At 32.1% G+C, this 23,021-nt stretch overlaps 1 protein-coding gene across 6 annotated transcripts in view; it reads left to right on the top strand.

Annotated features, from left to right (window-relative positions):
• LOC115223791 (ankyrin repeat and IBR domain-containing protein 1) overlaps positions 1-23,021 on the top strand; it is a 312,949-nt gene that overhangs the window by 271,982 nt on the left and 17,946 nt on the right. For all 6 annotated transcript variants that reach the window (XM_036515478.1, XM_036515472.1, XM_029794458.2 and 3 more), the window contains 2 exons: positions 20,235-20,365; positions 20,844-20,978. In XM_036515478.1, the coding sequence (XP_036371371.1) occupies positions 20,235-20,365; positions 20,844-20,978 (266 nt within the window). The remainder of the gene's footprint in view (positions 1-20,234; positions 20,366-20,843; positions 20,979-23,021) is intronic.

Raw genomic sequence — 23,021 nt, 5'->3', positions numbered from 1 at the left:
CAATTTTTAAAATAATTGAGAATTTCATAAAATAATTTTGTCATTATTGAGGTGGTGTCTGGAACACAAATTAACACAAAATTTTGATGGAAGTTTTAATTTAGATCACTTTGAAACAGAAAGTTTGCATCTTAGAATTAGAGGTGGTCTCAGGTGAGTTGGTACCAAAAGAGTTAAATGTGAAATTAAGAATAACATCTGTAGTCTTTCATTCTTTTACTTGTTTCAGTCATTTGACTGCAGCCATACTGGAGCACCGCCTTTAGTCGAACAAATAAACCTCAGCAGTTATTCTTTGTAAGCCTAGTACTTATTCTATCAGTCTCTTTTACTGAACCACTAAATTACAGGGATGTAAACACACCAACATCAGTTGTCAAGCAATGGTAGGGGACAAACACACACATATATATATATATATATATATACACACACACACACAATGGGCTTCTTTCAGTTTCCATCTACCATATCCACTCGCAAGGCTTTGGTCAGCCCGAGGCTATAGTTGAAAACACTTGCCCAAGGTATCACACAGTGGGACTGAACCTAGAACTATGTGGTTGGAAAGCAAGCTTCTTACCACACAGCCACACCTGCATCTGTTGTGCAAAATTTACAAAAGTGTCCAAAGATACTAAAAGACTAAGAAATTGGAATACCTACTTTTGATCGCTAATGTTCACTGCTTTATTTCCAAGATCCCATAAAAGTATAAATATTTACTAAGTCAAAGGATAAGGTGTAAGATTTCTTTGCAAAAAAACAGTGTTTTCTTAGCAAATGAAATAATTGAAGAATCAGTTATTTCTTAGAAAATAATCTGTAAAGAAATTAATATAATATGCCAAAACTGACCTGAACTGTCCTCATGCCACATAAAAAACACTCTGTCCAGTCTGCTGGGCAGTTAGTATTAGGAAGAGCATCAGCTGTAAAAACCATGCCAAAACAGACACAGAAGTCTGGTGCAGTCTTCTGTCTGGTCAGCTCCTGTCAAACCATCCAACCCATGCCAACATGGCAGGCAGATGTTAAACAATGACGATGACAGGCATGGCTTGTAGTTAAGAAACTCACTTTGCAACTACATGGTTTCAGGTTCAGTTCCACTGTGTTGCTCCTTGTGAAAATGCTTTCCACTACAGATGGAGGTCAACCAGTGCCTTCTGAGTGAGTTTAGTAAAAACTGAATGAAAGTCTGTAGTGTGTCTTGCCCCACCCCACCCCCACCATCACTTCACAACCATTGTTACTTTGTTTACATCTCTCATAACTTAGCATTAGAAAAAGTACCAAACTTAAAAACAAGTACTCGGTTCAATTTTTTTTTACTGAACTTTTCGAGGCAGTGTTCCAGCATAGCCACATGACTGAAACAAGTAGAAAATAAAAGATATTCAATAACAATAGTCAAGTAGCTACATGGTGGACAGTCAAGTGACAGCTACATAACATCAAGAGTTCAGTGTGATGAAAACATGGGCAAACGGGAAAAAAGAAAAAAATAATAAAGACATTAGTACTCAGAACATATAATTTAATTCTTATTTAATTGTGTTTGTGTGGCATTGTGACTTTCTTAATGATGGATTTGAACAATTGTTGAAAGATATTGAATCTGTTTATTATATGTACTAAATAATAATGATAGATTTGTACAATTATTTTAACCTTTTCAATACCAACCCAGCTGAAATCATCTCTAACTCTGTTGTACAAATGTCTTGTTTTTATAAGTTTTGAACTGAAATCTTCCAACAAACCTTAGTCACAATTCATGTTCCTAACTTAATGATAACTAAGTTGTTTTACTAAATTCTTTGTTATATTCAAAATTAATCGAAAGAAACGCAGAGCATCTCAAAATAAATACGGTAACGAAAGGGTTAAAATATTGGAGATAGAGGGGCTGGCAAAGAGTAAGAGAGACTTAGACAGACACAGAGAGAGAGAATGAGGGAGAGAGTGACAAAATGAGAGAAAGAATGATTGAGAGGGAGAGTAACAAAATGAGGGAGTGAGAGGGGAGGGAAGATAGAGAGACAGATAGTGAAGACCCCATTTTATTGTGTCTGACATTTCTATGAATATTGTAGGTACAGTGTGTGTGTATTATGTGTGCATGTTTATGTTTCCTGATTCTTTTCATGTGAATGTTGTATTCATGGGGAAAGTGTGCTGGTCCATGCATTGTGTGAATGTGTATGCATGTGTGTATGCTGAATTCCTTCATTTGTTTATTTAAGATTTGTTTTCCATTGCTAGCAAGGGTTAAAATGGGGCATGCTTGAATGTACATGTGACAAGGTTTTTTATGGTTGGATGCTCTTCCTGTCTCCAATGCTCACCTGTTCTTCAAGTAAAGGAATTTAATTCCCGAAGAATTGAAAATTGCAAAACCAACAGATGATTTGTTGACAGGAAATATCAACAATCACCACAAAGATGCATCCATGCCACAATTAGTGATGTTCCCACTTGAAGCCCAGCCAGAGACTCTCATGTCACAGTCTGTAGCATAACTTTTTTTGGAAGTTGAAAACATTGACATAAACCAATGCAAAAATGCACACACACATTCATATATATGCCTTCTGTCCGGCATTCACCATGATAGATCACTAGCCACTACACATTCTTTATTTTCTCTCCCTGTTTATTTCTGTGTTCCTTTCTGTAGAAGAGCGTAGGCTTAAAACGTTAAAGACTTTTTCACTTCCCAAGCATTAAACTAATACATCTGTTTGTTGTCTACACCACCCGCCTTCGTCTTTTTTTTTTTTGTGAATTCTCCCATATATACTATATGAGGCTATAGTAGAAGATACTTGTACATCATTTACATTTCACGGATATTTGTCCTGATCTTGTTTGATTGATATACTCTCCAGCCTTCATCAGGTGTCTTGGGAAAATTTCGAACCTGTTGTTGTCGCCGTCATTATTATTATTATGACGGCGACAACAACAGGTTCGAAATTGAACTCAGAATCTTGGGGTTAGTAGCCCGCACTTTTAACCACTACGCCATATGCCAGTGGGCAATTATGGAGTGAATTTTAGGGCTTATAAATATAATATTTTCCTATCCTTCTTTAATACCAGTTCCCATATGCTATTCATATCTGCACTCGGTCTGCTTAGGAGGTTGTTGCGTTCTAGCATATGTGCTGCTTCTTTCAGTTTTTGTATTTCCCAGTGGTGTTCTCTGTCTATTATTTTAACTTCATCCCACAGGGGAAGGTGATCTCCATTTTTCCATGCATGATCAAGTATACCCGATTTATCAATATCTCCTTGTGTCACAGCTTTGCAATGTTCCTCTACCCTTATTTGGGGGGGGGGGAGCATGCTTCACCTTTGTATAACCTACTACAGCTGCATGGGATGGAGTACACACAGTTTTTTAGTCATATTCTCTTCTATTGGTGGTTTTACTCGAAGGAGATATTTGCGAAGTGTTGTATTACTCTTGAATACTGTCCTGATGTCATATGGGCCGCATATGTTTTGTATCTTTTTGGAGAGGCCTTTCACATAGGGTAGACAGACTGTGGACAGTTTATCGGTTTTATTCCCGCTTTTCTTCATAATTGGAGTGGAGAGTATGCTTTTGGTGTAGTTGTTGCTTAATAGATTGTTACTGAGCTTGATCATTTCTTCGTGGTGGGTATCACAATCGCTACTTATATTCTTTGCTCGATGTTGTAGGCACTGAGCAATCCCTCTCTTTACACTGTATGGATGGTGGGAGTTGAAGTTGAGGTATCATCCAGTGAAGGTCAGTTTGTGGTATGCAGATGTCCTGAATCCGTACTTGGTGCATGTTATTAATACATCCAGGAATGCAAGCTGATTGTCTTTTTCCTTTTCCATTGTGAACTGTATAGATAGCTTTACTGAGTTCACATGACCTAATAGCTCTTAGACAACTTCCTGGTGGGGCCATAGTATAAGGGTGTCATCAGCATATTGCAGCTACAGGGTTGGTTTTAGTGATGTTGATCCTAAAGCCAAATTCTCAAAGTATTCCATGTATATAATGGCGAACCCATAGCTAAACACTCTTCTTGTCAATATATATCAGTGTCCATACTGAAGTAGGTAGTTTCTACACAGAAGGTCGACATTTCCATCGAGTTTCTTCTTGTTTAACTAGTGTATTCTTTTAGATGGGTGTCTGTCACTAGTTTTTCTTGAATCACCGATAGTGCTTCACCAGTTGGGACTTTAGTGAACAGACTTATCACGTCTAGACTCACCATATGGTTGGATTCCATGGGGATATCCTTGGTCAATTCTGTGAAGTGGGTGGAATTCTCCACATACGATATTGACTTTCCTGGTAATGGACTGATTATATCTACAAGGAAGTGACTCTGTGGATGACATTCTGAACCTCTACAGCTCACTATAAGTTTTAATGGAATACCATCCTTTTGAATCTTAGGGAGACCATACATGTGAGGTAGTTTACTGTAGTATTGAGTCAGTTGTCTGTACTTCATTGGTGTAAAGTGATCCTTGGTTCTTAATCAAGATCTGTGACAACTTCCTCTCTGTTTTCAGAGATGGATCTTTCTTTGCTTTGCTGTAGCTACCATCACTTATAAGACTTGCCAATTTTTCCAAGTAGTCAGACTTGTTCATCACCATTGTAGCATTTCCCTTGTCCGCTGGAAATATTATGATGGAATTGTCCCTCTGTAGTCTTTTGATAGTGAACTTTTCTTCTTAGTCTGGGATGTCTTCGCCATTTCAAATTCTAGATCTTGTTGGATTCTCTTTCTATCGTCATCTCTGGTTATTTAATATGTCCAGAAGATACTTGCTCAAGGTGTCATGCAGTGGGACTGAACCTGGAACCATGTGGTTAGTAAGCAAGCTACTTACCATAGCCACTCCTATGCCTATGATAATAACAAAAGAAAAGAAATTTAAATATTGTTGTAGTGGTATTTAATTACTCCTGATACTTCAGGTTAAGAACTAAGACCTTAAGAGAATAAAAGATAGAAAAGTAATGATGCATCCATTATGATAGTGTGTTCAAGCATTGGAATATCTGAGTTATCATATGTGTAGAAATGTAGACATTGGAAGTGTATATTATGTTCTGAAGGCTGTTGAACATTGGGAAGAAGTTGTAAACAACAAGAGTGAATACACTATTGATTAATTAGTTGTTATTTTTATTAAATCATTTAAAAATTTAAATTTAAAAAAACGGCGGGAACTTAGTTGCCAACCCAATATATATGGCATGGATTGAATGGATCTCATTTGCATATACACATGAAACTATGACATTCTTGACCCTCGATTCCCTTTCGTAAGTTTCTATTGATTCACAATAATAAATTCTGTGTGACAAAATAACTCTATTAATTGATAACAGTTTCTATTAAAGGAAATAAAACTTCTGCTCACTGTTGCTGTATGGGCTTTTTAGAATGTCAATTTTATCAATTGAAGTATTCAGTATTGAACCTTAATTCCACTCATTCCCTTATTCTCCTATATCGCCAACATCATTAAAGATAGATTGAATGCTACACAATCTCATATTCTTCCCTTATAATTGTATGGCTTAGTTTCTTAATAAGAAATTTATATCAAATACTTGTGTCAATGTTTGTATGTAATCTGAGAGCATGCCATTGTGCTTCCATTGTATCAGTAGGATTTTCACTTTTGTTCTTACATTTATTTACCAATCATCAGTGTGAGCACTATTTTGGAAATGTTTTCCTTCTGTTCTTACCCTCTCTTTTGTTAGCGTTGCATCTTGGTCGAGTAATAATATTATATCATTGAGGTTTTATGAATCGAGCACTTTTTTCATTGTGCTTTCATTGGATTTTATTTCCTTTTATTTGTTGCCCTCATGTTTTTTGGCTCTGGTATACAATAAAATGCATTTGGCATTCTCACTGGCCACTGCTTGGAGAAATTTTCATCTTCCTCTGATATTTATTGTATTTTTAACACAGCATGTCCATTAGAGATATTACCTCAGGACAAATACTACAGAAGCTGGCCAATGGGCAGTGTGTATGATACATGGATGACTGTTGTAATTCTTTATACACTTTTTAATTGTAGTTCTTTTCCCTGTGCATTGTTTTTTATAGAAATAATGATTTTATTTTTCAAGATTTGTATCTACTTTAATTTTTTGCCAACTTTTTTGCCTTCTTTAAGTCAGGAGTCAAACTTTTGAGCATTACTTCTAAATCTTTCAACATCAATTATGGGAATACCTGCTCCTTCTAGAGCGATTTCCATTCCCTTCTTTTCGCAGTTTAAATTATATTATTCTTGGATCATTATACCCATTATTTTCTAGTCATTTCATGATTTTTAGAGACACTGTTGTTTTCTGTTTCATTTTAATTCCAAAATGCCTCCTAAATTGGTATTTATGATTCATTACTTTGTTTTACCTTTCCTTGTGTAATTCTTCCAACTATTATTATTTAATCACTACTTCCATCTCCTTGAGTCATTCACCTAATTGTTCCAATTTGGTCGCCTGCTTACATTAAAATTAGGTTCTCTCTTACAAATTATTCTGTCTAAAAGTACATTTCAGAACTATTTACTGTTCTTAATACCATAGATGCAATTAGGGTGTATCTTATACTGTCATTGAGTCTTCTAGAAACAGCAATCAAACCTCTTTCTACTCACACCTCACTATCTTTAAAAATAGCAAAACAACACATTGGATAATATATTCCTTGTATACTATGTCTGAAACAAAAGACGGGAAGGTTACAGCTGGCATACTTTTAGTGCCTTGCTTGATTAAAGCCAACCTTGGGCTAAATAACAAGTATTGATCTTGCACTTGTTCATTCTATATCAGGGCTGTTGCTTTCAGTTTAAGTTTCAACTTTTAAACTGGATTGTCATCATTTTCATTGTTGTCATCATTGTCATAATCATCATCATTATCATCATCTACTTTTCCATGTTCACATGTGAAAGCAAATTGAACCTTCATACAATCATTCATTTATGTCTTTGTTATAGCTGCACCAAAGCCAAAGACAACTAGTCTCTTTATTCATTACTTTAAATCAGTCTTAATCAAACTTTGACAATTATATTTCATTATATTCTTCACTCATAGAATAATTCCATTTTTCTCTCTATCTTCTTATTTTGTCTTGTTTTTCCATTTCATTTTTCATGCAACATTCTTCATATAATATTCTCTTTTAGATCTGAAAGATACTTTGGACTATTGTGTCATCAGTGTTTTCTTCTATAGCAAATATCCTAACACATGGTTTGATCTAATTCATTTGTAATTTTATTTATTCATTCTTAAATGCTGTTGCTGTTTATCAATAATTAATTCTCAATTTGCATTTCCTTTCATCAGCCATGTAGTATTGTCTGCTGCTCTCTTTCATGCCAGACACTATCTTATCTTTATTATCTCCATTAATTTCACCAATCATTTTATCATTATTCACTGGTTCATTTTCTTTGATTATTCTTAATTTCATATTCCACCAGGAACAATACTTCATAGTGAAACAATAAAATATTCAAAATACTATAAACTATGAACCCAATGTATATTATACTGACAATTATATACTCTATGTTGACATAGTTTATTACATAACTATGACTAAACCAAATATATTATATCTTACTTATAAGATATAACAAATTATTACATATTTCAAACTACATTTCATTTGATGTATTATTATTATCATTATTATTTCTTTTAATATTTAATTCATTAGAATTCTAAAATTATAATTATAAGTGATAGATCATTATTGGCTGGTGATCTCATATTCTGGTAATCTCTTACATCTTGAAGTTTATTTTATTGCTTTTATAATTCTCTCTTAATTAACCTTCAAAATAATTTTCCAGATAAAACTATTTCGTTGTCCATAGTTCATATTTTTTGTTGAACTGTTAATATAAAATCTGGTATTATAAGCAGCAGGTATGCTCTTATATTTAATCATATCTAATGAGATTTAAAAGAATATCAAATATCTTTTTTAACTGTATACTCTCTTAAGTACAACTTGTTAACCGTATTGATAGAGAAAATCACCACAACATGTTATCTAACTGAATATATGAGAATTACATCTTACTGATAGAATCACATTTCTTTTTCTTTTACTCTTCATCATATTTTGCAGATTATTTCTTTTTATGAACCAAGTACTGAATACTTCAGTTATTGATTACACATTTCAATAACAGTTAATTAACAACCTCCAGATAACTAGATCAAGTGAAAATGTTTTTGTTAATTAAGATTGAACTTTTTTTTTATTCTGGTGTCAGGCATTTTTGCTAATTCAATCCATTCTAACTGAATATATTCTATTATAACTCATATACAGTATCTACTTTTTAATGAACCATCAAATTAGGCTTCTTCTTGTGCTTATATCATTTTAGTTTATGTAACTAACATTGCTTATCTTTTCTTATTCTAATGATCTTCAAACTTCAAGTTGTTTCAATTTTATGACTTGTCAAGTAGTCTTCATTGTGTTTAGACCATATGTTATCTTTCACTTCACACTTGCCAGGATTGTGAAATATATATATTTCAAATTTTTATATTACATTATTAATATAAAATTCCAGATGTCTGAAAAAGTATGTTAATGCCAAAGGATATGAAAATGATTGTGACTTGTATTATGTTTATGTTTTCAATATACCTTTATCTAAAGTTTACACACTAGACCATGACTTTGTTTATTTAATAAAGAAATATTTTTGCTGAATAGCAAAGAAAATAGTTTAAGGATACCTACATGTTTTCTATACTAACTTTTCATTGCAGAAAAAAAACCAAAATGATAATTTTACTGTCTGGCAGAATGAATTATACATAAAGTAGTTACTCTAGTATTCAAAATTTAAACATTTTATCTCTGAATTCTAATGTTATTTAAAAAATAAAGTAGTAATTCATGGTATGGTGAGTATTATTAATCATGGTAATTATATATATATATATATATATATATATATATATATATATATATATGTGTGTGTGTGTGTGTGTGTGTATGTAAAATTCTTAAGTATACTTCAACATGTATATTTATAAGCATTTGTTAGGTTTATCTCAGTAAGAGAAGGAAAATAAAATTTTAGATGAAAGATTTTCAATGTTCATTTTTTTACCATTTTTTTATGAAATAAAATATCTGAAAAGAACTATATTTTCACTATGAATATTTTAAAATTTAATTTTTTTTTAAAGAAAAGTACTGGTAGTTGACAAACATTTACAAATCTTCGTAATATAAAAAGGCTTCTTTTATTTGGCTTAGGTATTAAAGTTCTGATCACTATATGTGTATTCTGTGAAGATAAATTTTGATCAAATAGTCACATTGTGAACAAGTTTGTCTACATTTCATTCTCTGAAATCTGATAGTAAGTAAAAACCAAGTGTCTTTGTAGTTAGTTGATAATAGTTCAAGAGTTTAAATACAATCATCAGAATCTATACAAATTTGCAGCCTTTTCAGTTTTGTGAGTCTCAAAACTAATTGCCTTCATGTAGAGCATAAACAGAATAGCCTCGTTGCAGCCATCCCTTTATAATCTCTATAAAAATTAGTGTTGCCTCTCATAATAATAGATGGAGTTGGCCATTAAGAGTGTGTAGTGTATCATAGACTGTTAACTTTCCAACTGATAATCCACTACACAAACAGTAGAAACATCCATTCATTTTCTCTGTCACTATTTCAGAGAGGATCATGGGGTAAGAGCCCTCAACCATCTCTTCTATAGGGTCCCATCAAAAACAATCATCATTACACTTTCTAGCTGGATTCTCAAGCATGACCAACTAGAACTATGGATATTATCCTACTATTTCATTCATAGTCTACCCCAAGTCTCCTAACACTTGGCTCAGCTTGAAAACTCTGTCTTACAATACTTTCCCAGGACATTCTAACCATGTGTCTGTTGTGTCAGAGCTGTGACCTCTCAGTTAAGAGAAGTAGTGATTCAACCTGGGGAGACTCCCTAATTTCTGAGTTACACATCCTGTCGAGTAATGTTAGTCTAGAGATCCTTTGGAAGAACCCCATTTTGGCCACTTATATTCACAATTGTTCAACCACAAAAATGTTATCTGGTTTTTACCATGAAAATGTCAAATGTCAAAAAGAAAACTGATTTTCCACAGAAGGTAATTTTGTCCCTCTTTCACAGATCAATATTGATTGTGATTTTAGCTAAGTAGAGCCTGAATTTTATACTCAGCCCATTCTTCACACAAGTTCTCTAATAGATGAAGAAATGTTCTGGAGTGTAATCTTCTTGTCACTAACCAGTCATTTTAGATGTATACAAAGTTTGTTTCAAGCTAACATTATGATGCCTTAACAACACTAGTGGAGGTAGATAAAGAATAATTCAGTTGTGAAGGCAATTTTATCAACTGAAATATTCTTCACATGCAAACATGAATATATAAACATATTCACTGACTACTTGCTACCTTGTTTCTGAACTGTGACATTTGAATATATTATTTTGAATATGCAGGCAGCCTAATACTGTCTTTATAATATAAACCCAGGATAGAAAAATAGTGAAAAGGAAAACAATTTCATTAATTCATAAGACTCTAACTTATGTCACTTGTTCTATTCTTGTTCTGTAGGCATTGTTTGATTTTTCATTGTGATCCTTGACTTAATTTATTGTAAATAAACTGAAAATTTGAAATATATTTGATCTCCCTAGGGATAAGAAAACACCACTAATTTTCAAAGTGTATGTGTAATAGTGTGCACGCACACACACGCACACACACAAATACACCAAAACTCGTAAGTGAACCATTACAAAAATAAAATCTTGATCTCTGTTCAAGATTAGTGATTAAATGGTCATCGGTTCAAATCTTGATAAAAGCATTGGGTCATGTTTTTTGAATAAGCAAAGCATTATTTTACTTGACACTAGACAGATTCCACTCCTAAACTTCAATTCTAATCAAATATACTATTTCAAGTAAATTTTACCAAGTCCAAATTAAATTAGCTAGTGATAAATATTTTTTCTTTTGTTTTCTTAGAGACAGAAGATTGGTCAAATTTTATTTTGGAACCTAAATCTGTAACTGTGGAATTATATGTAATAAAGAATCAAATGTGGACTACAAAGTTTGTGTGTGCATGTGTGTGAGTGTGTGTGTGTGAAAGAGAGAGAAGCTATGCAGCTTGCATTTTCTGTAAGGTATCCAGTTAACTTCCTATTTTATCAAATGGTAATCAAGGAAATGAAAATATTTTGAAAAACTTTTTTCTTTTAATTTTTGTATTTGGTTTGCAAGATACTTTATGTGAAGTGGTGTGTTGAAATATTTCTGGTTATATCTCAAGATAGTCATGATGCCAGTACTAAACACACAGAATGGCTCTTTCACTTCTTTATTTTTTATTTGTCATTTGCTTAATCATTTAACCAATTAACTAACTGATTAACTGTTCAGTCAGTCAGTCAAACAGTTAGTTTTGTCAAAGTCTTTTCATCACCATGTGTAACCTCATCAGTGATATGTTGTGTGACTTAATTGTGTAAACACAAATTCTTTAGAGGTATTTTTAAGATCATCATTTCTTGTAATATATTTAAGCAATGTTATGATGAGCATAATTTTTTTTAATATTTTGCATTTAAATTGGCTTAGAATTGGAAGATTTGAAAAATTTCTTTGGTTTCAACTATTTTGGACCATATATCCACTAAAATTCTTTCATCAATAGAAACTATTATAAAGTGTAAAAGAATATATGCCATTTGAATATTTAAATTTTTATGGTATTCATGATCCTAGCTTGATTATACAAGGATTAAAATAATCAGCTGAACTGGCTGGAAACCTTTACAAATACTAAATGGATATTTATATTGACAACATATTGATTCGAAAATTATATTTTCGTAAATATTTTTTTTTACTTCTCTGTGTATCATTTGCAAATAATTTGTTTATTTTTAATTGTGTTTTATATGTTTTGATATATTTTAGTTATCTTAAATATAGAAGGCTATTTTACATTTTAAATAGACAGGTTGTTCAGTAAATGCATATTATAAACAAGTTTCTTAAGTGTTCATTTAAAATGTATATCATGTGCAGGCATAGCTGTGACTGTATGGTGAAGCTATTTGCTTCACAAACATGTGGTCTTGACTCACTGCATGGCATCTTGGACAAGTGCCTTCTGTAGCTTCAGCTGGCCACTGCCTTGAGAGTATACATGGTAGATGGAGATGCATACATGTATATGTGTGTGAAGGTGCATGGCCTAGTGGTTAAGGTGTTGCACTCACAATTGCTAGATTGTGGGTTTGATTCCTGGACTGCATGGTGCATTGTATTCTTGAGCAAAACACTTCATGTTGCCCCAGTCTACTCAGCTATAAATGGATAACCCAGCGGGGATGTTGGCCTGCTTGCCTAGGCAGCAGGGTGGCAACATTCTAAGGCGAAAACAATGTGAAGCACATTGGGACCAGCAATGTATAACAACATGCAATAGTCTTGTCCATACCAAGATACTGTGATGTGTGTGTGTTTGCTCATGTTTCTGTGTCTGTCCTTTACATACTTGAAAAAAACTGTTTGTTTAGGTCCACTAATTTAGCAGTTAAACAAAGGAAGATCATTAAGACAGGTACCAGACTTGAAAGTATGCACTGGCATCAATAAGTTCAACTAAAATCTTTCATGGTTGTGCCCCAGCATGGCCACTTTCCCATGTCTTACACAAAATTATTGTTCTTCATCTGTTGGATTTGACAATACATTCCTTTAGGTTAAAATAATAGGCACTGCAAGTGGCTCTGTTGAATCAACCAGGCCTCTTTCATCAAATATAAAAATCACCTTTATTTAGTCAAAATAATAATATTATCCATTTTCATTTTAGTTGTTTGTATATTGAAACCTTTGAAATTCCTAGAGCATGTCAGCCTAAAGCTTTGTGGGAATTTATACTTGATAAACATTTTGTTTTATATTTTAGTAGATAGATAAGTATGGATAACTGATTGTCCGAGCACTCATGACTCACTCAGGAAAATGTGTGTTTAAATCAGTATGAAATTGCTGTATTATTATTTTTATTTTATTTTATTGTTATTTTTTTTGCCATGTCTGCAAATATAGTTGTACAGTTGTCTAAACATGGAAAATAAATATCCTTTCAATGATAAATATAGAAATAAGCACTTTGCATTAACTGTCAATGCCTTTTTATGTTATTGAACATTTTTCAATAGAAATATGTTGGTTTCACATCCAGATTAATGGTGTTCAAAAAATTGCATACACCATGCAGTATCTGAAACTATTTTTTCCCCTCTTTGTATTAAATACTACAAAGAATTCAAAGAAAGTGACATTTTGGCATTTTCTGGATTTTTTCGCTCTCATTTTCTTTTTCTTTTTTTTTTATCCCCCCCCCCCCACAAAAATTAATGCTTATTCCAAATCTCTTTGGATTTGTTTTTCTTAAAATTTCCTGTCTACCTGGTGTAAATACAATTCAAACCTAAATACCAGTCCTATAATAGTTACTGTTTCAAACAGTCAATAGCTTAGTTTTTAAAAATGCACATTGCAACATATTAAAAATTAATGCATTACAGGATAATTTGTATATTGAGTTAGGCTGAAAGAAAACAAGTAAAGAAATCTCCATTAACCACAAAATGTACATTGGCATTAGATATTGGCAACAACTATAAAGTAATATTGGTGATTAAGACTCTTCACTTTAAAGATGTATCTTGCTGTTTGTTTTTTCTAAAGCACTTCTTTAAGTGAAAGTTGGATAGCAGCATTTGATGGAATTAAATGTTCTATAAGTATTGCGATATAGATGTTTTTAGTCTACTTGCAATACACATAATGTATAAAAAGCATGAGCACATCTCTCTTTCACTACGTTTTTTTTTTTTTTTTTTTTTTTTTTGCAGTTCTATGGTTAATAATAAATGGTTAGCAATGCTTTAGGTAAAATCAATTCTGTGTATGCACACACATATGCATAACTATTATGTGTCATGTTTCTAGGGAAAGAATGGAGACTGGTTGGTGTTCATGCCTTTCATGTGATTACAGCTTGCTAATCACTTTTCTGATAATATAAATGAGAGATTCATTCACTTGTTTGTTTTGTGTATATGTGTTAGAACTGGAAAAAAAGTACCTTTTCAGGCAGCGGGGTTCACATGAAAGGAAGGTGGGGGTAGCACCCAATCTTGTTACTACACAATGTGGCCAAAACTCACATAATACCAATATTTTTTGATAAAAAGAACTGAACTTGCAGATATATTTGGAAATGTGAGGTTTTGTATAAAACTAAAATATGGACATTGCTGCCTACCCTTACATTATTTTCATCACCGTGTTTTAATATTCTTGTATAATGCTCAGTATTTAATATATTCAGAATTAATTTTTCTTAAGCTCTCTTTCTGATTGCTTGGCTCTTAGTATCTAATCTTAATAACGTTTATATTTTCTTGTTATTTTGAAGATAATTTGTTGGCCTGTTTGTAATTATTTTGTTTAATTACTAATAATGACATAACTTTGTTGCTATTAAGCTGGTATTTGAAACCTAAATTAACCTGAAATTTTGATGGAAGATTTTAATTTAGATCACTGTAAAAGCAGAAGTTTTAATCATAGAACCAATTGCAGTCTCAGGTGAATTGACATAAAAATGGTTAAATATACTATTTTAAACTATTAACAACAGTATGCTAGGTTGGATTTAGACTATTTTGAGTTCATTTGTATAAATGGGATATTGTTTGTTTACAATTGTTTCTCTTTTCATTCATTCATGTCCATATTCTCCCTGCTAGCATGGGTTAGATGCAGACTTATTTCTTAAAGGTAGCAACTTTAGAACTGGATGTCCCTCCTGCCACTAACCCTTTCCTATTTTCAAGTAAGGGGTTTGTTTTTATTCCACTGACAACATTTGAATGTACAGAGTGATTGGTCCTGACAACAGGAAATGCAAACTCAGTCAGTTTTAGCAGTCCATTTGGCAGTTTTAGCAACCCATTTGGCTCTCAGTGCTATTTCAAGTCCAGCCTCATCAGTTAATACCAGAATAGCTCATGATATAAGAATCACAGAGAGAACAAGGGTTCTATAGAACTATAGTGCAGATAAACTTGTACATATCAGTAAGGGAGGTTTGAAACTAACACATCTTTGCAAACAATAAACACTCTTATCTCTAATAAGAAATGTATCACATCCACATAAATTAATAAGCTAGTAATTAATTTTTCAATATTTGTTTTTGTTATTTGTTTGGACTGTTTTTTATTTCATTGCCTATTACACTTTTATCAATTTTTTTTTTAAGAAGGTATTTTGTATTTGTTATTGTTTACTTACTTCAGTCACTGGACTGCAGCCATGCTGGGCACCACTGTAAAGGATTTTAATCAAACAAATCAACTGTAGTACTTATGTTTAAAGTTTGGTACTTATTCTATCAGTATCTTTTGCCAAACCACTAAGTTATGAGGATGTAAACAAGCCAATATAAATTGTTAAGAGTGGGATGGGTAACAAATGCAAACACAAATATATGATGGGCATCCACACTGTTTCTGTTAACCAAATTCATTAACAATGCATTGGTTGGTCTGGAGCTATAGTAGAGGACACTTGCCCAAACTGTGCAGTGGAACTGAACCTGAACCCATGTAGTTGCAAAGCTATCTTCTTAACCACATAAACATGCTTGTGTCCATTGGTGCAATTTTTTTTTTTTTTTTGGTGATGGCTGGCTAAGTTTGGTTTTCTCAAGCAGATAGATGACATAGTAATAGTTAAACAAGCAAGGCAGTTGATTTCTTTTCAACTATATCCATACCATGTTTTCCTTAATTAGCATAAACTTGAGAATCTAAGAAAATTAGTGCTGATACATGTCAGTAATATTTAGTAAAGAAGAGAATTTTAATGAGCCATGAAGCTCATTAATGCCATGGTGTGTGTAGATGATAATGTTCCAGTCCTTGTTTAAAAAGCTTTGTCTTGAGGTCTTTAGAGAATAATGATCGAGGTCTTGTTTTGGATTTTTTTCTTCATCTTAGAATAGAAAAGAAGAAAGAAAGAGAGAAAACAGATGATGTTGTCATTAGGGCTGGAGGAAAGTAAAAATTGTTTTCTAGCATTAGAAGTTTGAGAGAAATTTGTGGGAATTTAATTGATATACTGACTAGTTAAAGAATTGTCTTAATTAGCTTATGTCTAACAGAATTGTGTTATTGTTGCTTTGTAACCCTAGGATAGCCCTTGTTGAGCAAATGGGCTGTGACTGCTGAGGACATGCATAGGCTTGAAAGAAATGAAACTAGTATGCTCCACTGGGTGTGACAGAGTGTAAGCACCCTGAGAGAAAAGTCAGACATAAGAAGCATCAGATGTGGTGTGCAAGAGAGATGACTGCACTGGTATGGTCATGTGTTACGTATAGATGAGGACAGCTGTGTGAAGAAGTGTTACACCCTAACAGTGGAAGGAATCTGTGGAAGAGGTAGACCAAGGAAGACATTGGATGAGGTGGTGAAGCACAACCTTTGAATGTTGGGCCTCACAGAGGCAATGACAAGTGACCAAAACCTTTGGAGATATGTTGTGCTTGAGAAAACCTGGCGAGCCAAATGGGATTATAGCCATAGCTGATGCCGGTGTCATATAACCAGCCCATTTAAAAGTACCCTTCAGTATGCTGTGCTTGAGAAGACCTGTTAAGTCAAGTGAAACTGTAGTTGTGGCCAATGCCAGTGACTAGCACCCATGCCTGTGGCACATAAAATGCACCATTTGAGCGTGGTTGATACTAGTGCTGCTTGACTGGCACTCCATGCCAATGACATATAAAAGGCACCATTCGAGCATGGTCAATGCCAGTGTTGCCTGACTGGCCTCCATGCTGGTGGCACGTAAAAAGCACCCACTACACTCTTGGAGTGGTTGGCATCAGGAAGGGCATCCAACTGTAAAAACCTTGCCAGATCAGATTGGAGCCTGATGCAGCCTCCTGGCTTGCTAGTCCTCACTTATCTAAATTCAAGTCTCTTTATAATTGCTTAATAAGGAAATAAAAGGGCTCTACACAGTTTTAGGGTCAGATTTTAGATAGTTTTGATGTTGAATAATGCATTTAACATTACATTTATATTATTTTTAAATAGCTTAAATAAATATGCTTATGCACAATAATTGATATGTTCATGTATATAGTTTAAAATGTTTTATATTATCATGTGAGAATAATCTTAAGCTTATTTCTGCACATGAGCATAAAGTTGTTTGGTTGTAATTTTTTATGATTGTAACTGGACACAGCAATCTTTTTATCACCTGAATGTACAGCTGGAAGTGTATTTATTCAACGTGTGTGTGTGTGTGCATGCATGTTTTTATAGGTGTTATTTAAGGACACAGTTTAAGTATAAAAGAATTTCCTAATAATGAATTACTAATTAAGAGTACATTAAAAACTTGCATAAGAATTTAGTTTATGCTTAGTAATTATTAAAGAAAAAGAATGCAATTTATAAGTAATTAAATTTATTAATCTTCTATTTAAACATATAGCTTACTTCATTTCATTGTTTTTTTCTTTCAGTTTTCTTTTTTTTTTTCATTTTTGTTTCTTACCATTGTAAAGCAGTTGAAGCTGATGAGAAAGAATACCTAATACAGTTTGATGTCAATATAAATATTGTAAAGCTAGAATATTTCAACTGCACATGTTAATATTTACTTATTGCAGTTGATATAAAAAATGTTGATAACATATTATGTTCTTTCTGGTATCAAGAATCTAATATATGCATTATACTTTTCGGTGTAATACAATAAAAGCTTTAAAATAATGCCAGATAGAATTTTGGTTTATTATTGATTTTATTTTAATGATAGAGTACTTCAATTACACACTTTGTTTCTTATTTATTACATTTTTATTATTCATTTATTAATATTTATTAATATCCTAAATCTGGTCAAAATATGACTTTTGTGAGTTTTGGAAAGCTAAAATAGGAAGAAAGCATCTGTAAACAAATGTTCAATTTTCTTTAAAAGGAGCTAGAAACCTTTTTTTTCTATGTTCTGATTTAAATGACTTAACAGCTGTTGTGTCTTTATTTCTTTCAGATATTACATTAGTTATTTATAAATTAAACAAGAAAATGTAATTTTATATTGTATGTGTATATGAATAAATACGTATATAGACACATACATGTATGTGTATATTTGTATAAGTTGCATTATTTCAAACAAGTGAAAGTGGAATGTTCAATATAGCGCTGTTGAGAATATGGTCTTTTGTTGAAACCAAAACTTGAGTTGCGAGACAAACTCAGTTTGTTTCAATAAAAAAACTATACATATACATATATACACACACACACGTTTATATATATACATATATATATATATATATATAATACATATATGTATGTATATATATATAATACATATATGTATGTATAAAGCATATATATATATATATATATATATATATATATGCTTGTATATGTACATGTGTATGTGTGTGCTCTTTTGTTCAGTTTTATTAACATTGATATTTGTTGTAAAACTACTTAAAAAAGCAGACTTTGCATGATTTTCTATATAGCAATGTGTTGAAATAGCCTTCAAATTGTATGGTTATTGTATTTCTGATATATTTTCTTTCTTTTTTTTCTTGTTTACTTTTTTGCATGTGTTTTGTTTTGAAGAGAAGAAAGAGCAATACCTATTTTTTTGAAACCTTTGAATTTCATACCCCTGCTCCCCACTAAAATGTATTATTATTTAGAATTCTTTAAAAAAAAAATGCCATTAATGGAAGTTTTTGCATTTTTTATAAATTGTTATAAAGCATTTCAAATTGCTGCACTTAATTTTTTTTAAATCATTGCAATGAATTTTTCAAAAAGTTTTCAAAATATATTACTTATTGTTTGGTATTATTTGGTGTCAGGCCAAACTTTTTTTTTTTTTTGAGAATGTATAAATTACTACAAAATCTCTAATAATAATAATAATAATATAATACCTGCTTTCATAGGGGCATTCAAGGTAATAAATAAAGGAGAAAATTTCATAGACATGATACTAGGAAAACAATGCTTAAAAAGAAATACAAAAAATAACACTAATGAGTATTGTGACTTTTTTACAAAAAGTACTAGCACCTTAAATTTTATGATTCTGTAGAATTTTTATTGAGCACTCATGTGTACATCTGTTTTTTTAAGAATTTATCCAGTCCCACCATTTCTTAATAACATCATATGATCATCCAGTATGTTTAAGAACAACATGTTACCTACCTCAGATGTGTAGGTGGCACTCAGATAATGTATAAATATAGCTGCTATCAAGGAAAATTTATAATAATAATAATAATAAAACTAATGATGATGAATCCTTACAATTTTGGCCTTGTGTAAGAAATCGTTTTTGTAATTGTTGTTATTATTGTTGTTAGAAATTTTAAAATAATCTATGAAATGAAGAGCTTGGCCCAACACCAAATAAAGTTTTGAAAAACTGTAGGTAACATACTCTAACAAATTTTAAAATATGCATTGTGGTGAAGTTATAAAAAAAAATAATTTCAGCAGTTTGAAAAAAGATATGAAAGGAAATATTCTATTAATGCATCTATTTGAGGCATTCGAAATAATATTACATTTTTTGCTGGGGGCAAAGGTATGCACTTGAAAGGTTTAAAAAGATATAGTGTTCTTATTTTTTTATTTCTTTTTTTTTTATATTTTTCAAAAAAATTAATAGTAGTATTTTAGAAATACAATAACCATGCTTGTGCTTTAAAGGGAATTTCAACACACTTCCATATATAGAATTTAGTTAGCATCTACTATTCTTTGTTAGAAATAGTTTTACAGCATAAACACCTTCTATATTTAGAAAAACTCCAATTTCTAAATTCAAAATAAATAGTATCAGAATTTTTTTATTTAATATTTTTTTTATTGGGAAATTCATATCCTAACAGTTATTTTCAATTTATTTCAAACAAATATATCAAAATGAAATAAATAAATAATGCAATAATTTTCCTGAAAATTTTGTAATATTAGATATTTTGTTCTGTTTTTAGTAAATGGAACTGAAGTAGAAACTGAAGCTGCTGCCAACTGCTTATGGCTAGTGACTAATTCAAAGCCTTGCCCCAATTGTAAATCTCCCATCCAGAAGAACGAAGGATGTAACCATATGAAATGTTCTAAAGTAAGTTCATGGACATCTTTGAATAAAAAAGAATATTAAATTGCAAGGTTTTTTGAGAGGGGGAGCTATTTTTAAATGTTTTATTTGTTTCCTCAAGTTTTAAATCCTTTCTTAGTGTAACTGAATATTTACAAACGACTCAATTTCTATCAGTAAGTTTTGAAATTTAACACAAATCATTTACATGAAAATATGTAACTTATTTATTTGTCAACTTCAAACTTATTTCAACAATGGAAAATGCTGAATGCCAGTTTCCTCAACATGTCATTTCTTAATCTTGAAACAAATATTTCCTGTGAATCTTTAACAAGCTGGTTTGACATTTTTGTTAATTTAAATTTTATTACCGTACATTTCTCATATTAAGTTACTCTGACATGTTGTAAAACAGAAATAGTGAAAATAGGATTATATATTTTACATATATATCTATTTTAATTAATTAGTAAATTAATTTTTTTAATATTTTTTTTAGTGTAAATATGATTTCTGCTGGGTCTGTTTGGAACAATGGAAACGTCACAATTCCAGTACTGGGGGCTATTTTAAATGTAACCGGTATGAAGCTGTCAAGAAAGTTGAACAACAAACTCAGTTACTATTATCAGAGGTAATTAATTGTAATTGTTTCAATGTAGTATTCTACTTTTCAGAGATGTTATTTTGTGTGAATTAAGGTGGTGAGCTGGCAGAATTATTAGCACACCAGGCAAAGCGCTTAGCAGCATTTTGTCCATCTTTACATTCTGAGTTCAAATTCCACTGAGATCAACTTTGCCTTTCATTCTTTCAGGGTCGATAAAATAAGTACCAGTTGAACACTGGGTCTATCTGTAATTGACTAACTCCCTCTCCCGAACTTACTGGCCTTGTGCCAAAATTTGAAATTAAAATTTTGTGTGAATTGATCATTTGTAAAAAATTTGTTCTGAACTTTTGGCGTTGATATTTCAGAATATCAAAAATAACAGAACACTCTTTAGAAATCTTTATGACTGAGAAAATATTGATGATAGGTGCTTTGTAAATGATGAACTTGAAATGATATTGCTGTTGTACTCTCACCATCATATGCAACCTGTAATCATAATTATTGTCCAGATCCAAGTCTAGATGATTGGAGGAACTGGCTCATGGTTAAGACCTGGTAAGGCTTTACCATTCCTACTGAAGTTGAACTCTTCATTACTAGTTAATAAATGCATGGATTCACTGTTGACAGCCGAAAATATCCTTACTTGATGCATTTATTTATTGCAAAGTAGACTGAACAGTTTGAAAATTAAATGTCCTGGTTATGGACATAACATAGTTTTAGTGAGAGGATATTAACTACTAACTAGTTGCTTGGTACCATATATACTTGGCCATCCACCCTTTCATTCTATTAATTAATTAGTATCAAGTAAGAGTATTTTGAGTTTTATTTGTTTCAGTGGCTTAGACTGTAAGAATAGGAAGTTCTCATTACTTGTTTAAGGGTCTTAAAGTCTGATGAGCTGTCATTCTATAGCAGTATAGTAATAAATATTGGTTCCAAATTTTGGCACAAGACTAACAAGTTCAGGAAGAGGGGTTAAGATTACATTGACCCTAGTGCTTGACTGATATTTATTTTATCAGCCCTGAAAGAATGAAAGGCAAAGTCGACCGTAGCAGAATTTGAAATCAGCATAGTAATAAATATTAAATGATTTATGTAAGACATGACATATACCATTGAGCAATAACTGCCTTGTTATAACGAGGTGAAAATATTTAATCTTCCTTGTATTTGTTGTGTTCATTTTTCAGGTATATATAAATGAATTATTTTGTTTGCATTGGCAGTCATTAGAGCACTGATTAGAATACTTTATTCCAACTCTCTACATTCTGAGTTCAAATCCCTCTAAGGTTGACTTCACCTTTTGACCTTTTGGAATGATAGGTACTCATACAAGCCTACCATGGTGGATTGTTGGAATTGTTGGAGGGTTGCTTTCTGATATCTGTTCTGAATCTTTGTATTCTGACAATGCCAACAGTAACACTGACACCAAGCTTTTTCAGCACAAATCAGTGGCTTTGCTCTTGGTTAAACAATAGTAGCATAGAGAAGAGACTTGCCTGTTTCAGCAACTGTCAGTTTGCTTTAAAATATTTTGAACCAGGCTTGTGCATACTTGTGGAGATCCATGGGCAACAATCACTTACAAAGCTCTGTATCCCAAAATCATTCAATCGTATATATTTAAAAGCAACTCCACAATTTTGTTTATTTCATAGATAATTAAATATCATTGTCATCTAACAACAGCAACTTGTCATGTTGATAGATACACCACATATTGTATTCTATTGTCACTGTCCTTAGTTTAACAATCTCAGGACCATTTCTCCATTAGAACCTTGATCATAATTTCAGAAGGACATCTCAATTTATTCACCCATGGAGCAATTCTCAGATGTTGACTTGACTAGAGAGTCAATCTAGTCTTTAAATTCCTGAGAATGAAGGCCAAGTTGAGCCTGGCAGAAAATATTCTGTATGATTCTTACTATTCACTACAAGGAAGTCAGTTATTGATGAAAGGCTAGGAAGTTGCCATGGCCTGTTTGAGGACCTGCAAGACTGATGAGATGTCATATCTGTAGCAGCATAGTAACAAAT

This window comes from Octopus sinensis, linkage group LG2 (genome assembly GCF_006345805.1).
Source record: "Octopus sinensis linkage group LG2, ASM634580v1, whole genome shotgun sequence".
In the NCBI taxonomy this organism is placed as follows: domain Eukaryota; kingdom Metazoa; phylum Mollusca; class Cephalopoda; order Octopoda; family Octopodidae; genus Octopus; species Octopus sinensis.
This window is presented reverse-complemented; position numbering and strand designations above follow the sequence as displayed.